This window comes from Ictalurus furcatus, chromosome 28 (assembly GCF_023375685.1).
Source record: "Ictalurus furcatus strain D&B chromosome 28, Billie_1.0, whole genome shotgun sequence".
NCBI lineage: Eukaryota > Metazoa > Chordata > Actinopteri > Siluriformes > Ictaluridae > Ictalurus > Ictalurus furcatus.
In genome coordinates, this window is record NC_071282.1 from 13,668,573 (window position 1) to 13,695,641 (window position 27,069).

The following is a 27,069-nucleotide window of genomic DNA, read 5'->3' on the forward strand; positions in this document are numbered from 1 at the left end:
TGTCTAATATTATATTCTTATTTGTCATGCCATTTATAATACCTTGTAATTTTTATTTCTTTTTATTAGTGTTTTGTTTTACTCTTGAAAAGTCTGTATCCCTGTTATGCATCTTAATTTGATATTTTAAGTATATCAGTAAAAGAAAAGGATTTTGATTCTGTTTAGCCATAAGTCATATTTATTACATTTTGTCCGGTATTTATTTATTTATTTGTATATTTATCTATCTATCTATTTATTTATTTATTTTAATGCAACTATGCAGCTATTGTTTTACAAAAAGATGAATAAATTAAAATATGCAGAAATGCATACAATTTTATAAAAGAAAAAAACAATTATGTGATATTTATTAGAACGTCATAATTAATGTTTTATTTTTTTATTTTTTACTTTTCTTGTAAAAAAAAAATTACTAAAAGTGTATATAAGGCAAAATTTGTTTACAAAATGATCAGATTTGTTCCTCCCCCAGTCCAAAGACATGCATGGTAGGCTGATTGGCGTGTCTAAAGTGTCCGTAGTGTATGAATGGGTGTGTGAGTGTGTATGTGAGTGTGCCCTGCGATGGACTGGCACGCCGTCCAGGGTGTACCCCGCCTTGTGCCCGATGCTCCCTGGGATAGGCTCCAGGTTCCCCTGCGACCCTGAAGAAGGAGTAAGCGGTAGAAGATGGATGGATGGATGGATGATCAGATTTGGGTATCACTGTGAAAAAAAAAATGTACCCGTTAAAATAATAATATTTACAATCTACAATGTACAAATTTTCACTTTAAAAGTAGCATATGAAGTTAATATAAAAAAAAATAAAAACATTTATATTAAAAATTACATTAAAAATAAGAAGTGTTTAATTTCCGAAGTCAAACCAAGTGGTATGTATATTGGAACTGATGAGCTGCGTAGTGGGCGTGGCTTTTGGCAGACCCAGTGGGCGTGTTTTTTTTTTTTTTGTAAACACGATGGGCGTGGCTTTTGGTAAACCAGACGGCTGTGAGTTTTTGTAATCACAATGGGCGTGGCCGCTGTAACGTAAATTCTTGCTAGACCAGATCAAATGTTGTGACTGTGAGCTCTCGCCATTTTCATCACAATTATAGGGGTGTTTAAAAGAAGTGCTGCTTCTTTAAACGTATCTTTGGATATTTCACCGAAGGCGTCTGAACGAATAAACTATGGGAAACTGCTATACGGTCGGACCAAACGAAGCTTTGGTAGTCTCAGGTACGAGCAGTCTTTTTATTTCTTCTTGGCAGTTGCTTATAGCAACGTTGTTGGCGCGTGCGAGGTTTTTACCTCAGCTCTGAGGGGAAACGTGAGCAAGCTGTGTTAGCTTACAAACCCACTTTACTTCACTCTTCATATGTTAGACTGAATACTACGCATGTTATACCTTGTTATGAACCTTTTCCCCCTCCTTTTTACGTAAACAAAAGCCGTTATGTTAATTCAACTTTAGGGAAATGGACGTAGCTGTGCGCGAGCGTAATCATGTTTCGGCTACTAGCATGGCGAGTATCATCGCTTACGTTATTGTAAACAACATGGCTGAATCCCAAATGACTCATCCCTTGCTGTACAAGTGCACTGTACAGGGCATTATTTCCTAGCATAATGTAGTAAACTATTAAGTCCAATAGGGTGCCGTTTAGTCTTCAGCCTAACAGTGCGCGTGCTCGATGTCGAAATATGAAAAAAACAAACTCTAGATCAGATTGCAGGCATTGCTTAGGAAATTTAGGAGATTTTTGATTGCTCACTCACAGGTTTTTACTAGATTTAGTCCCTTTTTTATTAAGCATGGTCTAATAAAATCGTTTTAAACATATTAGTGACGTCCTGTCCTACAGGAATTCATATACAAATCTAACTGATTTAGTCTTGTAAAGGTTAATGTTTTTACCAAACTTTTTAGTATTTGTGCAAAACAACACTCCCACTTGTGAATCAGTTGAACGAATCACCCTGATGAAGCAAATTGACTCGTGATGATCACTGAGAAATGAGTATGGGTGCAGAATGAAGCAGTCTGACACTCACTAAGTCATGCGATGGACAGCAGTGTGTTCAAGGGTTGCGAAAGTCATCCCAAATCTTACCTCACCATTTGTGAAACGTTCTCTACATGTCAGCTTTGTAGCCCCAACTAGTCATTTACAATTACTTTGGCTTCTTTTGCTCAATAAGCTCACAGGATTTCCCATGTATTATAAATGCTTGGTGTGTTTTCTTGGATTATGAAATGGCACGCTTTAGAAACCTGTCCCATAACCTAAGCTTACATGAGTTAAGTCATGCATATTTTAAAACACTTAATATTATGCATTGGGTAATAAGTACCTGTGACCTATATTTCTGGAGCTGACGGCACATTGTATGATTTCATCTTCATCAGGAAGATCACAGTAACCTCACGTTCATTTAAACTTAAAGTGCACCTATTATGCTTTTTCAAATATAACCTTTCATGTAGTGTGTTATAGAGCTGTTTGTGAATGTAAAAAAAAAGTCTGAAAAGTTTCAGAAATCAAAGTGCAGGACAGAGTTATTGACTCCCAAAAGAAGGAACCGATTCTGAACAGCTGAAATAAGTCATTAGTAATTCCAGACTTGCTTCCTGTATGGACCTAAGTAGGTTTGTAACAAAAACCCTGCCCCTGTTCTTCATCCGCTGCTCACTGACAGTGGTAGACCAATCACAACAGACTGCGACATCTGACCAATCAGAGCAGAGTATGCTCTCTGAAAGGAGGAGTTTAGAATGAACCCTTTAGAATGGATCTTTTTAAGGAGTCGTTTGTGAAAAATTTAATGCTGCAGTTTACTTTATGAGCACATTAAAGTGTTTTATGACCTTGGATGCATGTAAATCTATTGTATGAGACATTTAAAACAAAATTAGACACGTTTCAAAGCCATAATAGGTGCACTTTAAATTAGTACCCTGCCCGGTGTTCCCTGTACTAAGAACGAGCAGAAAACCTATTACGTGAAGATTGCTCATACTAAAAGTCTATGGATAGAATTTGATTTTAAAAAAATCTGTCCATATAGAGTTTTATCCAACTTTCAAACACTTTATTATTTCTTCTTTCTTAAGGCTTTGCGGTATTTTTTTCTTGAACTCGGCGGCATAAATTGAACATGGTCTTCAAATAAACAGCATTCTTTAACAGCTTTCTAAGCATTGTTTTCACCAGTCGTGGTTTATATAAATGCTGCCAGAGTCTTCATTTACGCTTCGTAAGTTTACCTTTGCCATTCTGGCACAAATCTCTTGTGTGGGTGGGGCTTAACAGCGGTTTACACTCATTGGCTAATGGAGTTTTCCTCCTCCTCTTCCTCAGTTGGACCCTCTGCCGTCGACCCAAATCTCACTAGCCAATGAGAGTTGGTTAAAACCTGTGTTCGCTGTCTGTCATGGCAATCCTACATAAATGCCTGTAGACACCTTAACAACTATGCGTAGACCTCCATTATTAATGAGTTTTCCATAATAAATGTCTGGCAGTCTATCGGATGTCGCAGTGACTGTGCTGAAACGTGATGGAAAAATAAAATGTTTCGTGGGGTACGGTCTATAAAATACTTTGACCCCTCTACCTCAAGGCAACGTAAATATATTTCCCCAAAAGCAAAGCATGCTTTTCCTAAACTTGCCTAGGCTTTCTGCATATGGTCATGTTAGATAAAATAAGGAACCAGTTTAACAAGCACGGATGTAAAGATGACTGAAGGCTACAGATAAAATTCGGTAGTCGGTAAAAATAAAAATATGTAGTCGCAAATGTCATGGTGTTTTGTCACGTGGAGGATTTCTGTTCTTTTCTCTGTGATAATCACGTGCAGTATATTGCAGTAGACAAATATCAGATTTGGGGGACGGACGGGAGGAACTGGACTGGAAGGAACCCCATGTTGGGATTTTACTATATCTTTTACACCCACCCATCAGACTTCATGCACCTACCTTGGTTTCCTGTTTAAACAACACTTCCTGTTGGTGTGGTTTTTGGTAATGCGTTTCAAGCCGTTTGGAAGACTGTGTCATCTGACAGTCCACTTTCTGTTCTGTTTTGTTTATTTCTGCTGATACTTTAAAATAAACATTTTATCATTTGTATGTATATATAAATTACATATATATTTGTATATGCATTGTACTTTATATATTTGAGCACTTTATTGAAACCATGCTTGTCAGCTGATGTCATTGAGACAATGGATCTGAAACAGGAAGACGTTAAATGGAGCTCTGCCATGCTGGACGGCTTTTATCAACGCTCACACGGCATCCCGAGGTTTTTTTAAAAACATTCAGCTTTCAAGGCCAGATGCACAATCAGGCAGGGTGGAGTGTTTCCCGAAAGCATTGCCTCGTCTTGTGAGATCAGGAGTAGTGCCTTTTTTTATTATTATAATTTTTTTTATTCAGGCAATGTGGTTATCGCTTCTGGAAAATCAGCTCAGCTTTATAATATCTTAAGCCCAGGTATTTGCTGTAGCATTCAGTACTATCGCATGACCTTTTATGAAGCTGTAAAACAGGTCTGAACACACACCGCACTTAAACAGTTTGCTCGTCTTTTAGCCCACTGCCATTTGCTAAGGTGAAATGAGGTGGAAAGTGAAAGAAGTGTGAAAGATAAACGATAGCTGTACTTTTCCCTAGTCTGGTTTCATAACAGGAAAATGGTTCGTGTGGTAACACTGAGCATTCTGGGTTAGCAATACCAGACCCACCAGCCTTTACACATTTTGCTTAGGAGCTCTGCGGGGGGGGGCGTTTTCCACTCCAGTTTTCTCCCTAATTTACTCTTGGCCAATTCCTACCCACCAGTTAGCTCTCCGGTAACATGTGCATCCTCTGAGCCAACCACATCGTTTCTCGTACTGCTGCTCGTGCCGCATCACAGGGCGGCGTAACATACTCTGAAGAAAGCACTATCTGTCTCACATAACGATTGGCTAGTGTTGCTGTGAATGATATGGGGGAGAGAGAGTATAACATTCCTCCATCCAGAGAGCACGGGCAGTTTTTCTGTCTCGGTTGTGGCATCATCGGGGTTCGAGCTCGCGATCTCCCTTTATTTAAACACCAGAGTACGCTAGTAAAGTTATCACTCAAACTACAGTTTTTTCTGTTAGTTTTTTTTGACTGATTGACGTGAATCTGGAATGACCGACAGTTGTTTCTTAGTTGGCATTATATTTTCGGGTTGTCCATCCGTCTGAGATTTTAGTTAACATGATGAATGAGTGGTTGAATGATTGTTGGATTTATTTTTCCAATTCCAGTTAATTATCTAGAGTGTGGTGGCCTGCAGTCTCACTCGTAACGCCACAGTTTCATGATGAACCCAAAATATTTTTACACTTCTCACGTTAACATTTAAAGGTCTCTGTTTTTCACTGTTGCTCCAGCAAAGCATCTCTCTCTCCAAGTCAGTCAGACCCTCCACCACTCCTCACTGCTCCCCTCCCCGCACGCTCACACACACACACACACACACACACACACACACACACATACACTGGAACCACCTGGCTGCATTATGGTGGTAAATCAGCAGCAAAATCCGAGTGCATTATTGACTGTCGCACGTGCAGTAAATCACGATTGCGTGGAAAGGGGAGAGCTCGCATGCTCGTTTTAAACCCTCTCGTGCGCAGTACAAGTTCTGACGCACAAGAACAAACCTGTATGCACAATCACAATCATTCCCTACATTCAGGGGCTGTTCTTTTCTCAACTATGCGGATACCGTTTGTCAGCAGTGGGTGGGCCCAACTGTCCTGACTGTAACCTCAAATAACTCATTTTTCCGGAAATCAGTTCTGATTGGCTGCCCGCCGTCGTGACGAACCGTTAGCGACATGACCCGTTCTTCACGAGAGACCTGGCTTCATCCACGGACGCTCTTCGTGCGAGTCATTTATTTATATTATTTGTGGCTCGTTTTCAATTGATACCCTTGCAACATGCTACGTTATGTAATATAATGTAATGTAAATACAGGATAATGTAAATCTTTACCGGTTGTTAATAGACAGGACAGTGTTCTACCAGTTTACTAGCTAGCCCTTGTATTATTGGGATGTTAACCCTTTCATGCATCGTGGCTACTACAGTGGACAGCTATTCAAAAGCCATTTTCTAGCTATTACAAGGATTTCAGTAGAATAACTGCATGACGTCCACTAGAGTGGACACTTCAATAACTTTTTGAAAAATGTATGTAAAAGTAAAATGAAGGTCAAATTATTATTTTAGTGCCTAAAGAAGAGTAGAAATGTAATTCATGCATGAAAGGGTTAATAGATAGCCAGCCAGCCAGCCATCCATCCATACATACAACTATCAGTATGTTTACATGGACAACAGTAATCCGATATTAACCCGATTAAGACGATACTCTGATTAAGAAACTAGCATGTAAACAGCAATTATCGATGACCTTAATCTGACTAAAGTCATACTCGAAGTAAACACAAATGGAATTAAGACGTGGAGTACTCCTGTTTTAGTCGCATTATCGAAGTGCGTTACAGACATGTACACACCTTAATCACACTATTAACGTCGTGTGGGAGTTTTCACCGCATTTTGCGACAGGACACGTACACACACGGCAGTGCTCAACCGTTTGACGGTAAACAAGAGAGCACGGCTGCGTCCCAAACCGCGTATTTACCTACAATATAGTAGGAAGTGAAATACGCATCTCAACTGCTATATAGTAAGTAAGTACGCGGTTTAGGACGCAGCCCACGGCTTCAAGCAATCGTCTATTTGCATGTATAGCATGATAGACAATTAACTTCACTTGAAGCTTTCGTGAAATTAAAAATAAAAACACCCAAAACTGTATATGGTTCCATAACAAAGACGAACTGTATGTCGATGCGAGAAATTCTGGAGGGGTGGCGTGACGTGGGGACGTAATGACGTGTGCCATTAATCGCTCTGTGTTCGATAACATGTAAAAAAGGAACATTAAAGAAGTATTCTAAAAGCAACTCATGTAAACACCTTAATCACAATATTGTCTTATTCAGAATGAAGTCAATAATTAGATCACTGCTGTCCATGTAAACGTAGTCAGTGTCAGCCAGCAGTGACCTAAAAAGAGCCATCACTGCAGCTTGTGAAGAAGGCAACATGTCCCCATGTGCATTATCTCACAGCAGTTAATTATAGTTTAAGCTCAACGTATCTGATTTAAAAGTACAGTTGCGAGTGCGGTGTAGGATGCCTTGTGCATGGGCCAGAACGCATCATAATGAAACGCGATAAATCTTATTTATAAGGTAGCAATATGACTTCTAACTAAATCTTTCACTAAAATGAGTGTTTCATCTCCTTGAAGCAGCGTCGGAGTCACAACGTTAAAGTCACAACCCTCTGTTACTAAGCCGATGATTTATCATCTGTGGTTTTCACAATGAATTCTGAAGAATCTTACTACATGAATGATTATCCATGAGATGATGTCACCTGGATGGATCGCGATCTATTAACATCCCAAGAATGCAAAGGCTAGCGCTAGTAAACTGGTGGAACGCTTCCTGTCTATTAAGAACTGGTAAAAATACCCTGTATTTACATTATATTACATAACCTAGTGTGTTGCACGTGGATCAATTGAAATTTATCAACAAATAAATGACTCGTATGAAGGGTGTGAAGATTTTTGGTCGTCATAAGCATGACCCCGGACCCCCTAGAAGGTCAGAGGTCCACCCAGAACAATCTCACAAAATCCTGTGGATCAAACGGGTCCGGTTTATCCTTTGCAGGGTCGTGGGGAAGCCTGTGTCCTTTCCCAGGGAACTCTGGGCACAAGGCGGGGGACACCCTGGACAGGGTGCCAGTCCATCGCAGGGCACAATGTCTCTCTCACTCGCACACACGCACTCACACACACACGCACACACACACACACACACTATGGACATATTATATTTAATATATTTTTGTTTGAATATTTTCATTATTAACTCTTATATGAAAATGATGTTGAAAAGATATAAGGATAGTAAGTTTGAGACGTGTGTGTGTAGTGTTGGAGCGCTTATCTCATCACAGCAGTGTTGGAACCGGAGAAGTGGAAACGATATCAACTGGCCGATAAATGCTGGAAATGTTTCGTGGGTCACCTAGCAGAGTTAAATGCTGAATAGTTTCTAGTAGTTTTACACCTTTTTTTTTATTTTTTCATTTTTTATTTATTTCAGAAGGATTTGAAATGTGTAACGGTGCATATACAGCGCATATATCTACAGACTTTTCCCAAAGACTGTAAACACACTCAGGAGAAGAAGCTTCACACCGCTCAAAGATCACTTTGATTTGCGTTTAATATATTTACGTACCTTGACTAAAGTGTTTTTTTTTGTTTGTTTGTTTTTTGTTTTTTTAAAAAAAATTATTGTTTTTTAAAGGGTATTTTAGTATTCATGCTTGGATATATAGTACGTGTCTAAAAAATTTTTTATTATTGTTTGTATATAGGGTAGAAAAGTTGAGGTATAATTGTGTTAATGGAACTTTCCGAAGGCAGTTATAGGATTGCGTTTGCAGTCAGAGCTATTTTGTAATCGTTTGTGTATCCATGTGCGTCGCTTTCTCCAGCCGGCACGCTGCCCGGTGAAAAAAAGCTGAGATTTGTATTGACGTTAAGATAACGTTTCACTAATTCCTAACTGTTCTTCCTCTGTAAGTGTCTGTGTGGCCTCACGTCAGCACTCAGACAGCTGAGAATGTCTCTGTGGAAACTCTGCTATAAGTGTGTTTGTATCAGAAGGGGTGTGTGTGAGTGTGTGAGTGAGCCAGAAAGATAGCGAGGTTTGTTGGAATGTTTATATACACACTAAAAGGAAATCACGAGGCCTGTCAAGACCTTGAGTTTTAAAATGTCCGCATGTACCACGTGACCGAGGTCCACATCGGTGCCAGTTTCATATTTCAACACACTATATAAGCTTGAATGCAGGAATTTTCAGTCTGTTAAAGACTAGTAAGTTTGCTTAATTACTGTGTATGACTCTAAGTCCAAATCTTTAACAAATAGTAAATTGCAAAAGCCTATGGATCTGCATAAAGCTGCCACGATGTTTCAAACGACAAAATGACGAAACACTCATTTCTTTTTAGTGCCTTAGTGTTTTGCTGTATTTGCATAAAATAAAAATAAAACTATTGCATTTTGCAATAGTAGCCATGCTGTTCGGTGCTAAAGTTCAGTGTGTAGTGGTATTTGGTAAGGGTATTTTGAGTACTGGGCTTGTTTTTTTTCTGCTTTAACACTTGATGTGACTCATGTGTAATAATGATAATGATAATGAGTCTTTTTGGTCACATATACAGTAGAGCACAGTGAAATTGTTTTCTTCGCATACCCCAGCCTGTCAGGAAGTTGGGGTCAGAGCGCAGGGTCAGCCGTGATACAGCGCCCTTGGAGCAGAGAGGGTTAAGGGCCTTGCTCAAGGGCCCAACAGTGGCAGCTTGGCAGTGCTGGGACTTGAACCCCCGACCTTCTGATCAGTAACTCAGAGCCTTAACCGCCCTGTTATATTGTTATACATGTGTTATATAACACCTTATTGTTTTGCTGTATTTGAATGTTGTTGTTTTTTTTTAATATTACATTGCATTTGGCAACAGAAGCCATGCTGTTACACTCTAAAATTCAGTGTATGTGTTTTGGTTAATTTTATTTCGTAACACTGATAAAGGATGGGTTCAAGCCCACACCTCCTTGCAGCCATGTGAAATGTAGATATGTAGCCTAATTTTTAATAGGGGAAGCTCTCTGAACAGAGGCACAGTGTTGTGTTTCACGGCTCGTGCGTGCAGTGGTGTACTGAAACACCCCATGTTTTTCCTTCTCCAAAAATTTCTTTTTTTTTTTTTTTCCCGAATACCAGCAGCTCAATGGTGTGACTTCAAGTAACATTCATTTAACGTGAAAAGTGCTGAATGAAGCTTTTTGAAGGTTGCAGGAATCTGGTTTAAAGAAAAAAAGGATGTGGTTAATGGGATTTGAGACACTGAGTACTGACCTCAGAATCAAAAAGGAAAACTTCTTTCGGGTGGCATCAAATTCTCACATGACATTTTACTAAAAAAAAAAAAAGTAAAAATATTTATATATATATATATATATATATATATATATATATATAATATGTATGTGTGTGTGTGTGTGTGTGTGTGTGTATGTGTGTGTATGTGTATATATATATATATATATATATATATATATATATATATATATATATATATATATATATTTCTGAAGGAATGCATAAATAGCAAAAATGTAAGTGCATATTCTGCATTTAATATATAAATTGTAGACGTTATATAAATCATTAAACTTTCTTTTTTCAAAAAATGCAAATGATTGTATAAAAATCCTTTTATTTTTGTTGACTTTGTATAAATCATTAACCCCCCCCCCCCCCCCCCTTTTTAAATGCAACACTACTGTATAGCTGGGAGTTTGTGAGCAAACCTGTATCGTTATGTATGATATTTTTGTTATATGGCCTGCCCCTAAGCGATATTTTAATATCATCGCAAGCAGGCTGTGAAAACTGTGACTGTACACCAGCACGTCTCCTCTTCACAGACGGTGAAAGTTTGAAGGCAGTGTCTGCAGGCAGCTGCAGTCCTCACTGTGCAACACTCTTGTTTCTGCACATTTGTGGTTTTACTTGCGGCTGTGTCTGTGGTGAGACGTGATCTTTTAGAGATTTTCACACATTGAAGTTGTGATAAAATCTGCCGGTAAGAAGGTGGGAAATTGAGAGCATTTCGAAGGAGGTTTCAGTGCTTGGGGCTTTCCTGTACATTAACCTATATACAGTCATGTGGAAAAATAAGTATAGATGGAAACTGTTGGCTTTTTTGGCTTATTTGATCCTCTTTGAAATAAAGTTAATTTGCTCTATCAAATGACACAAAAGAAATTGACATTTTGTAGTAATTTTCCCAATTTAAATGAACAAAAACGGATCAGTCACATGGAAAAAGTAAGTACACACGTACATTTATCACACCTTCGGGTGTGATAAATGTATCAGGTGTTCAAGATTGGGTGCCACTGATTTAGAACCTGCTTAGGGAGAGCAGGTGTAATCTGTCTTATTTATACCTCGTACATCTAGTGTCTAGTGTTCACTTTGTTATTGAGGTGTGTGGTGTCTTCATGCCAAGATCTAAAGAGTTCTGTAAGGCCTTCAGAAAAATGGTTGTGGATGCCTATGAGTCTGGAAAGGGATTTAAAAAAAGATCTCCAAATTATTTGAAATACCTCATTCCACTGTAAGGAAACTCCATCTACAAGTGGCGCAGATTTCAAAGGACTGCCAATTTGTCCAGCACTGGCCATCCCAGCAAAGTCAGCCCGTCTGATACAAAAAGAAGTCTCCAAGAACCCCAAAATTTCATCACAGGATGTGCTAGTAAGTCTTGCAACTTTTGGTGTCAAAGTGCATGCTTCTACAATCAGAAAGACATTGCACAAATTTGACCTGCATGGCAGGCGTGCCAGGAAAAAGCCTTTGCAAGACTACAGTTTGCCAGTGAGCATATACGCAAAGACCAGGCCTTTTGGAATAATGTGCTCTGGACAGACGAATCAAAGACAGAGTTGTTTTCCCGCAGTAACGGCAGACATGTTTGGTGCAGACCAAAGACAGCTTATCAGGAGAAGCATCTCATACCAACTGTGAAGCACGGTGGTGGAAATGTTATTGGTAATGTTAAATGGTGGAAAGGTTTGGGGTTGCTTTGCTGCCTAAAGGACTGGACAGCTTGCATTCATTGATTTATCTATGAATTCTGCATCATATCAAAGAGTACTTGAAGATAATGTGAGACCATCTGTCTGAAAGTTGAAGTTGAACTGAAAGTGGACCTTTCAACAGGATAATGATCCTAAGCACACTAGCAAATCCACCAAGGAATGGCTCAGAAAGAAGAAATGGAGGATTATGGAATGGCCTAGTCAAAGCGATGCAAGAAAACCCTCAAACTTCTTGCAACTGAAAGAATATTGCACGGAAGAGTGGTCAAAAATTCCAGCAAACCTGGCAGACAGTTATGCAAAACGCCTATAAGATGTTATTTCTGCTAAAGGGGGCAATACTAGCTTCTGAGGCCAAGGGTGTACTTACTTTTTCCACAGAAGAATATCACATCTATTGATATCTCTGTTGAATAAATGATTGGAAAAAGCAAATTTTCCTTGTGGTTTTGTTCAAGCATATCGACTTCATTAATAGGCACTGTTTCAAAGATGATCAAATGTTTGGTTGTCCAAATATATGAAAAATAAAAATTTTAATAAAAATAAAAAAAGCCAACAAATTCCATAGGTTGTACTTATTTTTTCACATGACTGTATATATTAGCACACAGTTCACACTGCCCTTCCTACATCCTCACATGACCGGTGACTAAAATGAACACCTGTGTTTCAGTAGGGAACAAGGCAGAGTGTGGTTAATAATCTGAATAATTCTATGGTTTCTATTATTTTGTAGCTTTTTATATCCAGAGATGTCTGCCTGTCTCTTTATTAGAAATCAACACAAAAAAAAAAAAAAAAAAATATATATATATATATATATATATATATATATATATATATATATATATATTTTTTTTTAAATTCTGAACATACATGATGAGTCGGTAAGATTTTCTGGTTTGAATAATTGATTTGAAGTTTATCTGACTTGTCCCTGATGTGATGCCGTAGGTGGTTGTTGTGGATCCGATAAGAAGACCTACGCGATCGGAGGATGGGCGTGGGCATGGTGGTTCCTCACAGACATTCAAAAGTAAGCGTTATCTATTACTAGTTTTTCTCTTTTACATGTATTTTATCTTCCTTTTATATCCTGAGCGTCTGCAGGTTTAATTCCCACACGGACATGCCGGACATGCTTAACGCTTTCAGTAATGTCTCGCATGATGCAGCTTGCTACAACTGAGCAGTGGATAAAGCTGTAAAGCTGTTTTATGGAGCTTCCTGGACATCGGTGATTAATTACCTTGAAGTTTACCCCATGTTGTATTGATGAAACTCGTAAGCTATGGTTACACGCTGTAGCTGCAATGAAAACGGAAATGCTACGAATGCAGCGAGACCCGTCACCTTTAGTGTAGATAGTACACAGAACCAGACCGCAAACCTTTTTGAAAATCTCAGTTGCACCTATTCAACAAAGGTCATGGAGATCGTAAGGCAAATTCCACAGTTGCTGGATTCATCAATTTCATGTCATGTTTTCATTTAATGTGAAAAATGCGTCATCGTATCGTTTGTAGATGTGAATCAGAGGAGGAGACGTGAGCTTTTATAAGTGTTTTACAGGGGCGAGTAAAATGGAAATCTTAATAGTGCAACGTAAATTGGAATTTAATTATAAAAAAAATTCTAGAGGAATCCGGACACGTGTTTAACCCAGTGTCCGGATTCCTCTAGAATAGTTTTAAAATAATTAAATTCCAATTTCATTATAAATTGGATATATATAAATCCTCTAGAACCTCTAAATTGGAGAAAATCTCTAAATTGGATAAAACCAATTTAATAAAATCTCTAAATCGGATAAAACCTCCTGGAAAAACTGAACTTTTATCAGCGTTTTATGAGGGTGAGTAAAATGAAAATCATAATAGTGAGACATAAATTGTAATTTAATTATATAAAAAAAATTCTGGACATTTTTTAAAATTAAATTCCAATTTATGTCGCTCTATAAAGATTTTCATTTGATTTCATTCAGCACAAGATTTTCACATGCGTTAAAAACGAAATGAAGATTATGTAGAACATGGTGACACCAATTTGCAAAAAACAATGCAAAATGAAAACCTTAAATAAATAAAAGTGATCTAAGGATTTGTTTCTGATCAGGATACAAACTTAGTTCAGCTATATTTATCAGTGAAACTTTAATTAAATCTGACTTGAGATCATTGTGACCTGAGGTCGAGTTCTAAAACGAATAAATTTGAATAACCAGAAATAGAGTTCACATAGCCACTCAGCTGTAGGTGAGGTTAAATGTTAAACACTTCCATAATTATCTGAATACATCTACAAAGGATTGCAAAAAAACGCATAACCATTGGGCTATCCTTTCCTCTGTTGAATCAGTGCTAGCAGTTCTTTAAGGAATGTGGTTATGCCAAGTGGGCGGATCTTAACGTTTCAGCTAATGCACTGGGCATGAGTGCATGCATGTTGAGTTTTAATATTTTCATTACTATAGTCTAAGAGAAAACACATTATAGCTACAGTTTATCCAAAAAAATAAAGATTGTCCAAAATGGCCTTTTCTACCTGTAGTTTCACGCATCAGTAGATTCACCAGTCGCGTTCAAATCCCCGGTTGTTGCGAGTGGAGTAGTCTCTCAGGTTAATGAATTAGACACGGATTCGTTCCCATGTCCGTTTGGATTGTTTGCTCCAATCAATTGATCTATTGTCCGGAGATCGTGAGTTCGAATTCCAGTGATGCCACAGGCGTCCGTGGCCGGGAGTCCAAGGGAGCAAAACTGGCCGTACTCTCAGGGTGATAGAGCTGGCATACCCTCTCTCCCCTATCGTTCGCAGCTACACTAGCCAATCATGGGCATCTGTGAGCTCATGCATGCAGAAAGCGGCGGATAGTGCATTCTTCCGTGTGCGTAAAAGATGCAGTTGGCGGCACGCTACCGTATTAATATCTGTCGTATGATAGTGGAGAGCTAACTGGTGAAAAGGTGCCATGTAAAAATACAATAAATCAATTAATTGTGCAAAATAATGTCATTAATGATGGTTAATTATTTTAGTAGTTTGCAGCCCTATACTTGACTCTAGCATTAATATTATTAATAGGACATCAATCTATACTTAATATAGCATTAATATAATTAATAGGATGTCAATCTATACTTAATGTAGCATTAACATTTTTAATGGGACTATTTTATGCTATTATTGAGGTTTGTTGTTTTGGTTGTTTTATGACTAGTGAGTGCTGACAAAAATGTTGGAAGGTATAAAGTTACATGCTGTAGTCCAGCCACCTCAGCAAGTTGAAGCGTTAATCAGTCCGGAAGCACATCTGACTGACACATCTGTCAGTTTAGGAAGAGCCAAACTAGGGGCCCACAAATAATGTGTATCCTGCATATTTGTATACACACCGTTTTTCATCAGGTCAGCTCAGTGCTCTTACACACACACACACACACACACACATACTGCAGTTTGTGGAAAAACAAACACTATCAGTTTTATTGCAAGGTCCCATGAAGTTCACCGTGGTTACATTCAGACAAGTGGACCAGCCTCCTAGTTCTACTCACTAAGTTAAATTAAGGGGAAAGAAACAAACTCATGCTACGTTAATTATTGTCAAGAATATATATATATATATATATATATATATATATATATATATATATATATATATATATATATATATATATATATAATAAAAATTAACTAGTACAGTATTTTCAATTAGTCTCATTATATTGAAGTATATTTAAAAATTCTGCTTCAGGTATTCTTTTCAATTCATTCTGGTGCCTAACTTGCTGTTTTTATGTATCGTTGATGTTTTTAATCAAATGTCAACCGAAATGATTGCTGATCCTAAGTTTATGATGTTTGTGTTCTGTTCTCTGTATGCTACATGCTAACCTGCCTTGCTCTGTGTTCAGTCTTGCCTTTGGCTAAAACGCATTCGCTGGGACCCTAAGCTTGCTGCTCGGTAAAAGAGAGCTTTGTGCAGTGGGGCACTGTGCCAAAAATACTTTTGATGGCGTGTGTGTGTGTGTGTGTGTGTGTGTGTGTGTGTGTGTGTGTGTGAAAGGAGACTGTTGTAAGTAACTGAAAGGCATGTGTGGAATTCCTCAGCAGATATTTGTGGGACTTCTCTCGCATGTACATCACAGCGACTTCCTAAATAGAGCAGCCATTACCGTGTAGCCGACGAAGACGTGCATGTTTCTAGATTGTGGAAAGCCGAGCTCGTTCCTGGTTGTGAGGTCAGGGTAGTGTTCGGGAGTTCTTTCTCCCCCTCCGCCTTCCTGCCACGAAGCACCGCAATCTGCTTAGTGGCTGCTGTTAGTGTCACATTAATCTAATTTGCTGAAATGGAGGAGGAGAAGAAGCAGAGCCACTGTTTGTGTTTTCAGGCTAGAAGCTGAGCTTTGTTTCATATACATCATGGTTAATTATATTTTAATCAAAGTCATGTCCAATGGGTTAGGATTCACTTCCCTTCTGCAAGTGTAGCCAGATGTTGTGTCTTATTGAACAAAGCCTTGAAGGATAGTTGCCTTGAAAGCATACGAAGTCATGTGACCGTTCTTGTCTAATCAGACTTGCACAATAGAAGAGAGCTGGCGGATGAGAAAGCTGGGGTGGGGTGCAATTTGACACCGCTGTGGCCTTCTTATCTGGTTATGGCCTCTGGATTTTGTTTTGTCTTGTTTTGTTTGTTGTTGTTGTTTGAGAAAATGTGATTCCTCAGATTAGGAGTCTTAAAGAGCAACTCTAGCGAATATAACAAATATTTAACAAACATATCTGTTATCTCTTATTTTGATCATTTCTGACAAAAGAATATTTTGGCATATTCAAAAAAAAATAAAATAAATAAGTTGGATGTTGGCCTCGGATGCGAGTCTGAGTCTGCCCACAACTTTCCGAGCAGTCCCTGTAGCTCAGATGTTTTCACACGTGTAAGTAATACATTATGCAAATTGTTTGCATTGCTCTGCCAGATTATTATAAACATCCGGTACCACTGTATGTACCCAAGTAAAGTTTCTTAGCTTGACAGAAATGTCCAAATGTGTGCAAAGCGTCTTTCGTGCATCCGGTTTAAGAGGAGCGTTAAAAAATAAATAAATAAATAAATAAATGGATAAAAAATGTGCGTGAGCTTTAAATCCCACAAATACAGCACACTAATGGCTCACATTTTAAACACCCGCCACAGCCCGTGTTCTATGCTGCATTCGATTAAAAGTCGTATCTTGGGATTTCTGACTTCCGATTAGGAGAAAACAAAAAAATTCCTATTTGTAAACTCGGGACAGTCTCCTCAACCCGGAGTTCAGCAAGTGACATCAAATCAACTTGGCTGTTTAAAGTAAGAACGTAATACTTCTTTATTTTTAAATAGAAGTGTTTGCTTTAGATCAGTCAACATACCACTATGTCCATCCATCTTCTGTCCCGCTTGTCCTACACAGGGTGTCCGGGAGCCTGGAGACTCGGGGCATAAGGATGGGGACACCCTGGATGCAGTGCCAACCCATCACAGGGCACACACACACACTATGGACAATATAGAGGTGCGAAGCAGCACATGTCTTTGAACTGTGGGAGGAAACCGGAGTACCTGGAGGAAACCCCTGAAGCACAGGGAGAACATGCAAACTCTTCTCTTAAAGAGTAGGGTTATACCCCCAGTGTCTTGGCGAAATTCCCCTATTGGACCTTATCTGTCATGGCCCCCTAATAATCTCCATCTCTGAATTGGCTACATTACTCTCCTCTCCTCTTCACTAATAGCTTGTGTGTGTTGGGTGTTCTGGCCCATTATGGCTGCCGACGCATCATCTGGGTGGATGCTACACACTGGTGGTGGTTGAGAAGACGTCCCCCATACACTTTAAAGCGCTTTAAGTGTCTAGAAAAGTGTGATATAAATCTAAAGAATTATTAAACTCCACACGCACTGGGTGGAGTCGGGAATTGAGCCCCCAACCCCGGAGGTGTGAAGCTAACCACTAAGCCTCACGTTGAACTGTTTTGAGGAGTTCGTCATTGTTTTCTGGCTAGCTTGTTGCTAACAAAAGACAAGCATGGAGATGTCCATGTTTTGTCTTTTTTGTTTCCCCCCCTCACTTTGTAGCTCAAATGCACAAAGACCGAATATGGTGTAATTCGGATTCCCACTTCCGAGGCAAGGCCTACGCAGCAATACAACAGCCAGAAATTTGCTGCAGTTTTGTTTTGTTCAGAGCATAAACGCCGCACACTCATTTCTACGTTTTTGAGCTGTGGAAATGATCAAAATGCACATCTTGATATAGCTTCTACCAGACAGAAAAAAAAGGTGACCACTCCCCCAATGATGTTCAAAGTGTTTAACAGGCGGTGTAGCAGAGGGTGTTTTAACGTGAGGGCGTGGCAACAAAAAGGCAGCTGGAGTTGCTCTTTCAAGGCACCACTTTACAGTGGTCTAGCTTTAATCTTTGACTGATTCCTGATACCCAGAACATGTCTTTCTTTAATGCGGTGATAACATTCTGCTGTCCTGTTACCCCCTTTCCCTCCCTTTTCCTCTCCGCTCACCTGCCTGCAAAGAATTTCTCTGGGAGTAATAACCGTCCTGTGTCGCTGTGAGAATATCGAAACGTCGGAGGGCGTCCCCCTGGATGTGACCGGGGTGGCTCAGGTAATCCGATCCAGTCCAAGCAAACAATAAAAAAAACAAACACAGAAAAAAACCCAGACAAACAAATCCACTGGACTGAACGACAACAGCAGGGGCAGCTGGAGGCAAAATAAACAGTGGCAGCAGAAAGCTGGTCCGGAAATCTGTTTTCTCATGTGCATGTTTTTCTGCTTCCTCTGGTCTGGGCGTACACACACCGTTACCTACGCAGCGCTGCTTTTATGGTTTTCTTCTGTTTGTGAAGGGGAAAGAGAGTCAGCTGTCACCAACACATTCTTGGCTTTTCTACACCATCATGCTTTTAAAGAATTCCATGTGCACTGTCTAAATTTATATACAAACAACACTGATATTAATTCTGTTTGTTTTGAAAGATTTCTTCATGTATAAAGTCATATTGTGTAGTTTTATTCATTTGCTGAGATGAGGCTGAGCATTTTATTACAGCTTAAAAGTCAGTGCACATGGATCACATGTCTGGAGTGAATGTTTTTTTTTTTGTTGTGGTTTTTTTGTATGTATGTTTTGTTTTTTTGTTGTTTTTTTTTTTGTTTTTTTTTAACTTGTCCTCCCATATCTATTGTTCTTCCCTTCTTTCTTCTTCCATTCCTTTCCGTAGACCGTCAGCCCAATTTTTTTGGTTTGTTCTTTCCTTTCTTTGCGTCTCCCACAGGATAACACTAGAGATTATGACCCTGCAGCCCAAGTGTGAGGATGTTGAGACAGCGGAGGGGGTAGCGCTTACAGTCACAGGGGTGGCACAGGTAAACCCAGAGCACCTCCTCTTTTTTAACAGGCTTCTTTTCCCCCTGTTTTGCCTTTCAACCTGTCCAGTTTTCTAGCTCCAGTGCCAGACTTATTCACTCAAGCATCAACAACAACAACAAAAAAACTGGATATTATTTTTCATTCTTGGTTTCTGATTGGTCAATAACTCATACTATTTTGAGTACTGACTGGATTGAATATAGAGTGAAATGTTTTTTAAAAAAAACCCATTTTATTACAAGCTCACCAGCCTTAGCCAAGCATGCAGCCTTTGTGGCCTAAATCATGTGCATTAATCTGATTAACTGATCAGTAGATCAACTTTATTTAAAGCATGGCTTACTGATGATTATAACTATACAAATCAATGTGGAAGAGAACAGCACCAAAACTTTGATCAATAACATTGAATAAAATATTACAGCGTCAGTGATTTTTCTTTATTTATAAAGCGATTGATTTCTTGCCTTAACTAGAGGCTGGGCTTTGGACTGGATTTCATAGTGCAGTCTACTTGCAGTAGTAATTATTTTAAGGATGCTGAAAATCAGAAATCTTGAAGAGAAAAAAAAAAAGAGCTCTGGGGCAAGGAAAGAAGGTTGCCTGTGCATCACTGAATTTTAATTTCTTTATTCCTTTTATTTCTGTCAAGTCTTGGCGCATGCTGATTTGTTCCAGCGGAGGTTTTGCTGTACTTTTTAATGAACCAAATTTTCAACAGACACCTAGTCGGGTCTGCTTCAACAAATTTGCATCTCATTTCATTGTCAAAAGAAATGACACACTCCAGGAGACTTCACAAAGCTACACGAGCCCTTCCAGACTCCTGTGCTTGACCCTGTGCTTTTGACCATTTTAGCTCTGCGGTATACATTTTCCACCTCCGTAAAACACGTTTTGATGATAATGATAAACTAGTCAGAACAAACAGTATTAACGGGTGATGAGTATAGCTGCAAGCAGTGATTATGGGGTCAAGCACCGTGTGGTAATGCAGACATTATGGCTCGATCTTTATCTCGGTCCTGATGATGTAACCAAAAAAAAGAGGAAAAGTTACAGTTCAAGATGGTGGACGTTGAACCAATTCTACCCAAAACTGTAAACTAAAGGAATATGGAATTGTGATTTTCTGACGAGTTGCAGTGTTATGGACAGTGGAAAGATTGGCAAGAAGACTTTTAGGACCATGCCGAATCTGTATAGTGGATTTAAAAAAATTAATAAATAAATGTGACTGGTTCTGTGAACTACCATTGCATGAATAATAAGACGAAGAAGAAAAAGAAAACAATCATCTTCTGTGCCTGGGTCCTTAACAACGTCGAGAACAAATAAGGAAAGACATGTGCTTACATGTGTTAAGTCCATTAACGATAAAGTAGGATTGTGAATATGCTGATGCATCATCAGTTAATGTTTGTTAATGTTGATGATATGAGTATGTAGTGTTACCATATATATCCAGTAATGTGATAAAACTGGGCAATAATCATCAATAATAGTCACTTTAAAGTGACGTTTCAGCAAGCAAGGCTGACTCGTTTAGCAAACACATTTTCCATCAATTCCTCCCCTTTTTATTTATTTATTTAAACCCTCTTGTATCCTGTAATATCATTAGAGGGAGGAGCCAAGAAGCAAGGAAAGGAACTGATGAAACACTCGAGTTAAGCACTCATAGGCTTTCTAACATACCCTAAGGGCAGAATGAAGTGGATCTAGGACAGGAAGTGCTTGCACTATGAGTCCCTATCTTACCGATTTCATACACAATTGCCAAACAGAGTGGGCCCGTTTCTTTTCTCTACGTCGCATTATCTCATGGGTGTGTTGTTTCAGGTCCGCCTCAGGACCAGACAATTTGTAAGCTCAAAAACATTCCAATTTCTTCCCCATTTAAAAAATTCTAGCAATACTAGCAGCAGACACAGATGAGCTCTGCCAATAAGAAGACCAACATTATTTTTTTTTTCGTTCTATTACACTTATTATTTAACCTGACTTTTTTTTCCTGTTCCCTCACATTTCTTTTATGCATTTTGCCCTTTCGTTTTGTTTGATCCTGTTGTGAGAGTGACGTGTGTTTGCACATGATGAGGGTGGAGGGTTATATTGTTCCAGATGCATGCAGCTGTGATTTGAATGTCTGCCTGAGCCGTGCTCCCTCTGTAGGCTGAAGTTGGATCCACACGAATGAACGACCCCGGAAGTAACTGAAATGACTCCCTATAAGACATTTTTAAAGAATGAACGTATTCAGACTTTTTTTTTTTTTTTCTTCAATTCTAATTTGGACCACCACTGTTATACGACATGATTATATTGTATGAATCAATTTAATCAGGCAAACTGAGAAATCTTATCAACACCCTGTGTAATACTGGGAGTCATTTGGGACTCTGTATTTGATCTTGCATGTTTCCACCGCCCACATTTTCACCATCAGTTCAAAAACACTAAAAAAAAAAAAAAAAAGGTTTTTTTTTAGTGGCTGCTCACTCTTTTCCACGTTCACCTCGATGTAATTGTACAGCTGCAGGATGCTGATCTGAGGCCGGAAAGTTGTGAGCTGGCTTACGTAATTACAAACCGGATCAACTGGTCTCAGATCAGTGCACAAGGGAAGCTCCTGCCTGAAGCCAGACGTTTTGTTAGCACACCTACCTTTGATCTGTATCTGTCCGAAGAACCAGCTCACTCTCTTCCCATTTCACAGCAGCGGAAATCAGTATATAGTATTGTTATATAACCTTAGAAATTCAGTTCCGTTTACAAGGCAGCACCAAAGCAGTTTATATAGTCCCTCAATACAAGGACACTCCAGTTCTTGTCCATGATTAGTTTAAATGTAGCAGATGTGTTGAACGTACAATTATTCCTCACATAGTCCTCAGTTTGGCTAAAAGAGAAGGAGTGGACTTTATATACAGTGGTGATTGTATTTTTGTACACAGTTTGAACTTTTAGAACAATTTGAGTATTGTATATGTTTTAAACTGTAATTTTCTCTGTTTTTTAGGCTGTCTTTTTTTTATATTTATATTTATTTATTTATTTATTTATTTATTTAATTTTATTTATTTGTTGGAGTGTGACAGCATGAACAGAAATATGTCCTTGTCTATTTTTCCGATGTGTGTGTGTGTGTACACAATGCTTTCAGGTCAAAGTAATGACGGACCATGAGCTACTATCTCTTGCCTGTGAACAGTTCCTGGGTAAATCAGTGAGTGAAATTAAGGGAGTCATCCTGCAGACACTGGAGGGTCATCTGCGCTCCATTCTGGGTTTGTCAGCCCTGTTTACTTCTTGTGTTTACAGCCTTGTAAGTATCATAGTCATATGCAGTCACAGTATATCACAGTGATATATTGAGACCAGCATTAGCACAAACGTTCATGTAAATCAAAACATGGGCTCCAAAGTTGTGCACTGTGGTCTAAGATGGCGCCATGTTGTCCGGAGATGTAAATGAGTGCGAGTTTGTATCGTGTCCTTCATCTAAGAGAGTATGTTCCTGCTCTCTAGATGAGAGAGACAGTCTTTCTTCCTCTCTCTCTTGCATTACTTTTGAAAAGAAGCAATGGCATCATGACTGACCTCCTCAGTCCTGTGTTTCTAGGCACTCTGACAGTGGAGCAGATTTACCAGGACCGAGATCAGTTTGCCAGCCTGGTGAGGGAGGTGGCCGCTCCTGATGTGGGTAGGATGGGTATTGAGATTCTCAGCTTCACTATTAAGGTGAGCAGTTTGTAGCCAGGTCCTGTGTATTTTGTAGTTCGAGAACTGTGCGTTGCATTGAAAGAATATAATATGTAATCCTGACCCTCCAAAAATTGGGGAAAACGCTAAGAATGAAATACAGTGGAATGCGATTTATTGTCTTTGTGCAAAGAAAACAGTACAAGCACAACGAAAGGTTTTCTATTGTATTTACTTTGTCTTTTGGCCTGATGAACATTTAGGGTCATGTATGTAGTATTTTGTGGCGTACTCTCTTTAAAACATTATAAATCATGACTGAGGCTTTAAGCGCGTATAATTAGGGGTTTCCTCGCATTTATGCTGCTTCATTAACATATCTGCTCAGAAACCCGACACATGTATGGGTAGGAAAAAATAAATTGACAAGCAATCAGGATATAGAGTATTTAGGTGTTCTAGTCTGCATTGGTAGTGGATTATATCTTTGAATTTTGATTCTCAAAGCCACCTATGCCAGCATATATATGGATTATGTATGGTATTGATTTTTGGTGTGTGTGTGTGTGTGTGATCTCTCCTAATAGGATGTCTATGATAAAGTGGATTATCTGAGCTCGTTGGGAAAGACTCAGACAGCGGCTGTGCAGAGAGACGCAGACATTGGAGTAGCGGAGGCGGAGAGAGATGCTGGAATCAGGGTGTGTACGTGGTGGTTAAAATCAATTTGTTTACATCGATTTTTGTCTGCACGTCTGCTCATTCTTGCTTCCTCTCTCCTTCTCTTCTTTACAGGAAGCAGAATGCAAGAAGGAAATGATGGACATTAAGTTCCAGGCAGACACTAAAATGGCCGACTCAAAGCGAGAGCTGGAGATGCAGAAAGCTGCTTTCAACCAGGAAGTCAATACAAAGGTATTGACGGATAGGATGAGTAGTTGGGTAAAAAATCCGAAGATGGGAAATTTAACTCCCGATTCATGCTGTTGGTAGGTAGCTTAAACTGTGCATTGAGGGAACTACGCAGTATAAACAGGGTCTCACATTTAGGTGCAAAATGTTGCACTCACATACCCCAGACCGAAATATCTATCCATGTTAGAGATGTGTAGTGCAGACCTTGGGGGAAAATTGAACAATCCAAAAGCATTGTGCATCGTTTACTAAAATTTTCCATCAAACCTGAAAACAAACATAAAACAAGGAAGGTGTTCTATATAAGCATTGCGGTTGCTATAGCCAGGCCTTTGGGATATTTGCTGTTGAGGCAGGGAATTCAGTGGGGAGACCCAAACTTAGCTTTACCAGATGTAGCGAGATCAGAATCTCCACCACTGCGGTGCCTGGGGACTGTAATATTTAAAGTGCATCCATTATCTAAAGTGCATCCGTTCCCTCTCTTTCAGAAAGCCGAGGCTCAGCTGGCGTACGAGCTGCAGGCGGCTAAGGAGCAGCAGAAGATCCGTTTAGAGGAGATCGAGATCGAGGTGGTGCAGAGAAAGAAACAGATCACCATCGAGGAGAAAGAAATTATCCGTACAGACAAAGAGCTGATCGCCATGGTGAAGAGGCCTGCCGAGGCCGAGGCCTACAAGATGCAGCAGCTGGCTGAAGGACAAAAGTATGTCGAGACTCGAGAGCGAGAAATAGTGCAGTAGAAAGAACCAACAATGAAACTATATGTACAGCTCAGAAAGTTTGAGGCATTGTAATGTAGAAAAGTCTCAAGGTCAAGAGCAAGATTCTACTTTTTTTTTTCTAACAGGGTGAAGAAGGTGCTGACGGCACAGGCTGAAGCAGAGAAGATCAGGAAGATTGGAGAGGCTGAAGCAGCCTCCATTGAAGCTGTAGGCAAAGCTGAAGCAGAGAAGATGAAGCTAAAAGCTGAAGCTTACCAGCAGTATGGAGAGGCAGCGAAAACTGCACTGGTCCTAGAGGCACTGCCCAAGGTATAGATGAATAGATAAATATATATGATAAATATTTCATGTTTAATTGTTTATAGCTGTAATCAGTACGATATTGGATTCTGTTTTGCTTCTGGATGCTGTGGACTCCTTTGAAGTGTATAAAGTGGAAGTTTGAATCGAAATAGCTGTAAAGTAGTAGAAACTACTAACCCTCAGAGGAAGCGCATGTCTGCTTTAGCTCTCCCAGGATGCCTAGCTGGTGTGTGATGAGAGAAGAACTATCTGAGTGGAAATGAATAGGGATTTATTTATTTGTTTATTTAATCCCAGAAATACCCATGATGTTCAGATTTAGGATCAAACAGATTAACCAACCGGTGAGATGTCTTTGCACAGATTGCTGGAAAGGTGGCGGCTCCCTTGGGCAAGACCAACGAGATTATCATTCTGAGTGGCGAGGGCAACCGCGTGACCGGTGAAGTGAGTCGTCTCTTGGCCGAACTGCCGGTTACAGTTAACGCCCTCACAGGAGTCGACCTCTCAAAGGTAAAACACACTGACATCATAGATATCAGTGCACCACACTACAAGAAAGAATGAATTAAATTTAATTTACATCAACCACCTATAATGACCTTGGGAGGAATAGAATGCTACAGGGATGATTTTTTTATTTATTTTTTTTTGTAGGCCAACCTAGAAAAAGTTCCCTCCACAAAAATCCAGTAGGATTTTTTCCATTTGCTTTTAGACTATTGCAGAAAATAAGCTCTGTGACCAACAAAAGTTTGTGCTTCTTACACGTTTTGTTCGTCAAGATAATACAATATAACCGTTATGAATTCTGAAGCCTAAATACAATCGCTGGAAGTAAAAATCTAAAGTTAGACTGTAAGTGAACTACACCACGGTCATATGACTTCACCACAAACACTTCCTTCCTCTTTCAAAAAGCTTCTGACTCTTTCAAGTTTTATTAAAAATTTCAACTCTACTACAACTGGAAATTACTATAAACTGATAAATCTACAAGTTGGAAAGTTTGAGGTGGAATAGTTTGTAAGTGCACGAGTATAAAACACAGCGAGGCTGTAGTAGAGGAGTTTTCCTGTTCGGCGTGATGACGTTTAATGTCCCCGAATACCTCCGTAGTCCCATTTAGCCACTTGTTAGCAACCGCCTTTTTTAAGACACATAAAAGCTTAACAAAATCATGTATGAGGTATTGCTGATGTATTTTATTTAGAATTTAGAATAAAACCTGAAAATATCTTGAGCTTGTGTTCACCACAGACCTTATTTCAGACATTTAACCAAAAACCCATTCAAAAATCCCATTGACTTCAGGACGATGGAACCGGAAGTGCAGAAATATTAGCACTTTGTTTACGTATTTATTTTGTATTAATTTTTATTATTATCAGTTGATTTTACCATGTTTTAACTATTTCAGTTAGTTTAATTTTTTTTTTAATATCTAGATGTTGAATTAGATAGAGGGCAAGAATCAAACTGTGATTTGTGAATTTTTTTTTTCCTTTCCATTGTTTTTGTGTAACCGCCTCGTTAAAAAGCATTATCTGTCTGTTTCCCCTTCGCAGATGCCTTTGTTGCAGAAAATGACCAGTGCTCATGCATGAAGATTCTTCACCTCTATGGCCTTTAAGACACAACTTAAATGCAATCTTTAATGCCTTACCAGGATGTTCTGTCCTGTTATTATTTTATCCTTAGTGCCATCTATGTGTAGGACCAGACTGTGTCCATTGTTTAGAATTTCCTGTTGTACTCTTCCTCTTTACTGGTGTTTTTTTATTTTATTTTGTATGCCACCTAAATGGTGACGTTATAAACCAGTTCTTGCACTTGCAAGTTAATTAATATTCTTGAGCAGTGCATGGGAGAGAATGTGTCCATCTGGGACACATTCAGTTTTGGACATTTGATCTTTTAACCTACATGATTTGGGCAATGAGCTAATGAAAACTATAATGACTGGCATATAGGAAAGGGCCGCATTTTTTTTTTTTTTTTTTTGTCTTTAAAAGGCACAGGGGGCTTTAAATATATATATAATATATATATATATATATATATATAATTTTTTTTTTTTTTGCAGTTTAACTTTTGCAGTTTACAATTGAAAAAGGGATTAACCTCAACTGTTCAACTAAACTGCATCAGGCTC

General features: G+C 39.0%; 1 protein-coding gene across 2 annotated transcripts; it reads left to right on the forward strand.

The window, feature by feature from the left end:
- Positions 1 to 979: 979 nt before the first annotated feature.
- flot2a (flotillin 2a) lies at positions 980 to 26,949 on the forward strand. 2 transcript variants are annotated; one of them, XM_053617831.1, is made up of 11 exons: positions 980 to 1,230; positions 12,780 to 12,861; positions 19,172 to 19,262; positions 22,433 to 22,556; positions 22,892 to 23,010; positions 23,559 to 23,672; positions 23,767 to 23,886; positions 24,378 to 24,592; positions 24,737 to 24,920; positions 25,278 to 25,427; positions 26,483 to 26,949. In XM_053617831.1, the coding sequence occupies exons 1-11, from the start codon at positions 1,182 to 1,184 to the stop codon at positions 26,519 to 26,521; spliced, it is 1,287 nt and encodes a 428-aa protein (XP_053473806.1). In that variant the 5' UTR covers positions 980 to 1,181; the 3' UTR covers positions 26,522 to 26,949. The 2 variants fall into 2 exon arrangements, with proteins under 2 accessions (XP_053473806.1, XP_053473805.1); XM_053617830.1 differs by lacking the exons at positions 980 to 1,230; positions 12,780 to 12,861 and having other exon boundaries at positions 18,558 to 19,262.
- The last annotated feature ends 120 nt before the right edge of the window (positions 26,950 to 27,069 follow it).

Coding starts and splice junctions, on each gene's coding strand:
- flot2a (XM_053617830.1), top strand. CDS start 18,963: ATGGATCACATGTCTGGAGTGAATGTTTTTTTTTTTGTTGTGGTTTTT. Junction 19,263..22,432: donor CAGTCACAGGGGTGGCACAG/GTAAACCCAGAG, acceptor CAATGCTTTCAG/GTCAAAGTAATGACGGACCA. Junction 22,557..22,891: donor TCATCTGCGCTCCATTCTGG/GTTTGTCAGCCC, acceptor CTGTGTTTCTAG/GCACTCTGACAGTGGAGCAG.